The sequence below is a fragment of the Capricornis sumatraensis genome, chromosome 7 (assembly GCF_032405125.1).
Source record: "Capricornis sumatraensis isolate serow.1 chromosome 7, serow.2, whole genome shotgun sequence".
Lineage (NCBI taxonomy): Eukaryota > Metazoa > Chordata > Mammalia > Artiodactyla > Bovidae > Capricornis > Capricornis sumatraensis.
In genome coordinates this window covers 8,020,956-8,027,055 of record NC_091075.1, presented here as the reverse complement: position 1 = coordinate 8,027,055, position 6,100 = coordinate 8,020,956, and the positions used below count along the sequence as shown (strand labels likewise).

Here is a 6,100-nt window from a genome sequence, read left to right as displayed (position 1 = left end):
TTTTCTACCTGCCCCTGCTCTGTGCTGGTCCTCTGAGAAGGAATCTTCTTGTGTCTTGGGATTTCAGCTCAGAGACAGAGGGGGGTGTGTGTGTGTGTGTATGTGTCTGCACACACGCACAGAAGTCTACACATTCTTACCACTTTCTTTAGGCATTTGCTGTCCAGCTCTGAAGCATTCTCCTTTCTTTTGCTTGGGAAGTACTGTGGGGTCATAAATGCTTCTTTCTTACTCTGTGGCTTAAGGTGAAAATCCTATAGTTTGGTTACCAGTTTCTGCTTATTGCTATTTAAAACATCTTTATCATTGCTACGATTTAGAAGATTCTTTTGCTTTTCTACAAAGCTTGGATTCTTAAAATTGTTGTCTCTGAAGACAGCATTAAGTGTTAGCTTTAGAAGTTGAAGTCTGAGCTTCGTCACCTTTGCTTTTGGTTGGTTTCTGCCCTCTTGAATCTGAGGATGCCTCATAGCGTGGGTGGAGAACATCAGGGCAGCAAGAATGACCAGGAATAACAGTCACCAGATAACATTTCAAAACATTGTCCTCAGTCATGAGAGCTTCAAAAGACATGAGAAAATAAAGTTAGTGCTCACCAACACTATGATCCAGGAAAATGCTTCTTTTGTTTTAGAAACAATGGATTACATTTTTAAAAGTTGGAGCTTAAGTTATTAATGTCCTGGGATGAAGTTAGCATGTTTTTGTGCATAAACTATTACAAATAATAAACATGCTTTTGGTCAGTTACCAAAAGTATGAATATTCTGCTAAAATGATTGAAACCAGTTTTGGCCTGGATGGCATCTAAAGGCTTTTGCATCAACAATGTAAAAGGTGTAAATTTAGTTACCCCAAAGCTAAAAGTCTTGGTAATACTGTCTTTAGCCTTATATGCAGATAAAGAAACCATCAGATTTCAGAGGAAACAGTAAAAAGATCACATAATTATTTAAAATTCATGAAAAATCTCACTATAAATGGTATCATTACTTTGCCGACTAAGGTCTGTCTAGTCAAGCCTATGGTTTTTCCAGTAGTCATGTATGGATGTGAGAGTTGGACTGTGAAGAACACTGAGTGCCGAAGAATTGATGCTTTTGAACTGTGGTGTTGGAGAAGACTCTTGAGAATCCCTTGGACTGCAAGGAGATCCAACCAGTCCATTCTGAGGAGATCAGCCCTGGGATTTCTTTGGAAGGAATGATGCTAAAGCTGAAACTCCAGTACTCTGGCCACCTCATGGGAAGAGTTGACTCATTGGAAAAGACTCTGATGCTGGGAGGGATTGAGGGCAGGAGGAGAAGGGGACGACAGAGGATGAAATGGCTGGATGGCATCACAGACTCGATGAACATAAATCTGAGTGAACTCCGGGAGTTGGTGATGGACAGGGAGACCTGGCATGCTGCGATTCATGGGGTCGCAAAGAGTCGGACAGGACTGAGCGACTGAACTGAACTGACATATCCATTTTGGCAGTTTAGAATTTGAGAATAGTGAATCCCCAAGATTTCCTCCATTCCCCCTACCCTTCTTCAGTATTTCCATCACATTGTTCCTTCAGGCCCTTTTCCAGTATTTATAATAACTTATATGGCATCTCTTAACTTTCTAATTCAGTATCTCCCCCAGTGGACCTGAGTGCCCAGGAAGGCACACACCATGCTTGTTACGCTCTCTACCCACTCTGCCTGCAGAGCCACAGACAGCACGCCTGTTTGCTGGGCGCCCGGTAAACAGTAATGACACCAGAACGGCCCCATTTGCCTTTGTCTCCATAAGGAGAGTAACTTTGAAGTAGTTTGTGATGATTCAGATACCTGAATTTAGATACAGAACAAAAGGGACTATGATCAAGACTGAGGCTTCTCTGAGGCTCAAACTCTTCTCAGAATCAGAGAAACAGATTCTTCCTCTTCCAAAGTGCTTCTGGAAATCTTCCAGTTATACCTACAGAAGATTTTCTCGGAGGAGCCTATTTAGAATGCAGATATGGTAACTCCTGATGTTATTTAACCAGTCAGATTGTAGTACACTGAATTCATACAGGGCCACATGAAGTGTTTTTATCTATAGTCCTCAGAATATGGGCAGTCTTAAAAATAAGCATATATCCGAGAGCCTGGGCGGAGAGGGAGGAAAACTTCCTGGCTGGGGCTCCGGGCCCGCTCCCTTTGCCAACCCTCCAGTCCCGCCTACCGGTGCCCTTCGCTTCCCCACCCCTCTCCCGGCACCCCCAGTGTCCACCATGGCCAAAGCCTACGACCACCTCTTCAAGTTGCTGCTGATCGGGGACTCAGGGGTGGGCAAGACTTGTCTGATCATTCGCTTTGCAGAGGACAACTTCAACAACACTTATATCTCCACCATCGGAATTGATTTCAAGATCCGCACGGTGGATATAGAGGGGAAAAAGATCAAACTGCAAGTCTGGGACACAGCTGGCCAAGAGCGATTCAAGACAATAACTACTGCCTATTATCGTGGAGCAATGGGCATTATTCTAGTATATGACATCACAGATGAGAAATCCTTCGAGAATATTCAGAACTGGATGAAGAGCATCAAAGAGAACGCCTCGGCTGGGGTAGAGCGCCTCTTACTGGGGAACAAGTGTGACATGGAGGCCAAGAGGAAGGTGCAGAAGGAGCAGGCTGATAAGTTGGCTCGGGAGCATGGAATCCGATTTTTCGAGACAAGTGCTAAATCCAGTATGAATGTAGATGAGGCTTTCAGTTCCCTGGCACGGGACATCTTACTCAAGTCAGGAGGCCGGAGATTGAAAAACAACAGTAAGCCCCCCAGCACTGACCTGAAAACTTGTGACAAGAAGAATACCAACAAGTGCTCCTTGGCCTGACGACTCCTTTCTGCCTCTCCACCCTAAGCCTGGAGACTGAATCTGAGGAAGGCGGGGCTGAGGGACTGGGCAGGGGAGAAATAGCAAATGGGGCTTGGAGGGGTAGAGATGGGTAGATGGTAGAAGAATGGGGAGAATATGGAGAAGAAACAAAGGAAGGAGAGAGAAGGAAAGAGGAAAAGAAAGGAAGCAGGATAGAGTGGGAAGGAGAGGCAAGAAAAAGAATTGGGAAGGTGAGAAGGAAGTAGGAAGAGAGGGAGGAGGAAAGGAAGATAGATGGTCCTAGGCCTCAGACCTTCTCTGGGTTTCCAGGGCAAATATAAATGTAAATAAAAGTTGATTTATTGTTACTGGATTGGGCTTTAGGGTCCTGAGAGAGGCTGGCTCAGTACCACCCTCTGAAGGTTTGGTCCTATGCTGTCACTCTGCATGGTCTTTCTCAGTATTAAAGGCCACCGTTTGCACAAAAAAAAAAAAAAAAAAAAAAAAAAAAGCATATATCCTTAAATGATTAGCTCCTTTCTTTCATATCTCTCCTAATAAAATTTATTTCTTATCTTTGTTAATTCTCTGACAATCAATCTGTAGGTTAAATCCAAAATAGACTGGCTTTTTGTTCATTTTTCTCATAGCTAGTGCTTTGAGAACTAATGCTCTCAAGTCAGATGGTATGTTAAAATTTTTATTATCAACTTTAATTTTATTTGAACTTATATATACAGGAATACCTTTAGAAGGTTTTTTACCAACAAAGGAAAGGACTATTAAAACATTTGATGTTAAAAATTTGTGAACTTGATGCAATCTCATTTAGTCATTTGCTATTATTATCTTAAGAGTGAAGATGATGATGCTGAGAAGTCCATCTGATATGTGTGTTTCCTTAGCCTTATCTGGTTTCCATGGTGTCTTCTCCTAAATTAGCTCTTCTCTGTTGGTCTCACTCATGCCACTCTTATTTAGTCTCCCAGATTTCTGAGGCAACAGATCATACAGTAAAAAGGCTGAATATCAGAAATGAAAAACTGATGGCCTGATGTAGAAACCGTTCTTACCACAAATGATGGTTTCAGAATCCTACCCTAACTTTGTGGAACAATGGAACTCAAAGTTTTAGTGGACTATCTGTCAGGCATTAGTTTGATGCCAAATGATAGATTTTATTTTGGCTTTTAAACATTTATTTAACCCCAGACTCAGCCATTGTGTAAATTAGTAGGTCCAGCAGTAGTATGTGATTTGGGTATAAGTACTTTTTTCCCCTTCTATTTTTGGGGCATAAAAGAAGAAAGGAGGGCAGAAAAAATAATGCTTTTTGTTTGTAAATGAAGGACTGGGATTGGGATGGAGGTTGGAAAAAACAGGCAGTTTCCTTTTAGATTTATTTCAGCTGAAGCAACACACTATTGAACTTCAGAATAAAGAGCCAGTGGATGACAATAATTTACTTTTTATTAAATACTGGCCGTACAAATATATTTCTAAGCTGGTTCTTTTTCTTTTGAAGTTTACTAACTAGGAAATTAGGAAAACAACACAGCTGAACCTTGAACAGTGCAGGTTTGAATGGCTCAGGCCCATTTATATGCAGATGTTTTTCAATATTACATAAGAGAGTACTGCACCATTGGTGGCTGGGTGAACCTGAAGATCTGGAACTGTGGATACTGTAAGTTACATCTGATTGTAAGTTATATGCTAACTACAAGTTACATGTAGATTTTCAACTGTGTGTAGGGTCAATGCCCCTAACTACTGTATTGTTCAAGACATCCAAAAGACACAATGTTGAGAAAGAATTAAGAGTATCTCTGTGTCCTTGCAGTCGTTGTGTGTGGTTGTTATTATCCCTGCATGGTCTTTCAGAAGCCGTGTAATGTTCTTGATGAGTTTCAGTGTATTCTGGGACAACTAGGAATTACTGGAAGTCTTCACTCCAGGAGGATATTTATTTGGAGATTTCAGAGAGAAGTACTTTGGAGTACTAACACATTTTCAGAGAAAGGAAGATATTCTTTCATTTATCCACTCCCATATTCAACAAATATAAACTGTGTGCCTACTTTGTGCATAACAAAACAATAGATGAGACAGATACTAACTACTATTTTTGCCCAACTCCAGGAGGAACCAAATTGCCATAGAACCTTTGCCCTCATAGACCAAACAGTTTAGCTGGGGAGAGAGACACTAATTAAATATTACCCGAACACTCAAACTACCGCACAATTGCACTCATCTCACATGCTAGTAAAGTAATGCTCAAAATTCTCCAAGCCAGGCTTCAGCAATACACGTGAACTCCCTGATGTCCAAGCTGGTTTTAGAAAAGGCAGAGGAACCAGAGACTAAATGGCCAACATGCACTGGATCATTAAAAAAGCAAGAGAGTTCCAGAAAAACATCTATTTCTGCTTTATTGACCGTGCCAAAGCCTTTGACTGTGTGGATCTCAATAAACTGTGGAAAATTCTGAAAGAGATGGGAATACCAGACCATCTGACCTGCCTCTTGAGAAATCTGTATGCAGGTCAGGAAGCAACAGTTAGAACTGGACATGGAACAACAGACTGGTTCCAAATAGGAAACGGAGTATGTCAAGGCTATATATTGTCACCCTGCTTATTTAACTTCTATGAGTACATCATGTGAAATGCTGGGCTGGAAGACGCACAAGCTGGAATCAAGATCACCTCAGATCGTGATTCCTCAGATTGAGGAATCTCAATCACCTCAGATATGCAGATGACACCACCCTTCTGGAAGAAAGTGAAGAAGAATTAAAGAGCCTCTTGATGAAAGTGAAGAGGAGAGTAAAAAGTTGGATTAAAACTCAACATTCAGAAAACTAAGTCATGGTATCTGATCCCATCACTTCATGGCAAATAGATGGGGAAACAGTGGCTTACTTTATTTTTCTGGGCTCTAAAATCACTGCAGATGGTGATTGCAGCCATGAAATTAAAAGACACTTACTCCTTGGAAGGAAAGTAATGACCAATCTAGACAGCATATTAAAAAGCAGAGACATTATTTAGTCAACAAAGGTCCACCTAGTCAAGGCTATGGTTTTTCCAGTGGTCATGTATGGATGTGAGAGTTGGACTGTGAAGAAAGCTGAGTGCCGAAGAATTGATGCTTTTGAACTGTGGTGTTGGAGAAGACTCTTGAGAGTCCCTTGGACTGCAAGGAGATCCAACCAGTCCATTTTAAAGGAGATCAGTCCTGGGTGTTCAC

At 41.5% G+C, this 6,100-nt stretch overlaps 1 protein-coding gene across 1 annotated transcript; it reads left to right on the top strand.

The window, feature by feature from the left end:
* The first annotated feature begins 2,142 nt into the window (after window positions 1–2,142).
* On the top strand, window positions 2,143–3,301 carry LOC138082091 (ras-related protein Rab-13). Its single transcript, XM_068975336.1, has one exon. The coding sequence runs from the start codon at window positions 2,252–2,254 to the stop codon at window positions 2,861–2,863; it is 612 nt and encodes a 203-aa protein (XP_068831437.1). The 5' UTR covers window positions 2,143–2,251; the 3' UTR covers window positions 2,864–3,301.
* Window positions 3,302–6,100: the final 2,799 nt, after the last annotated feature.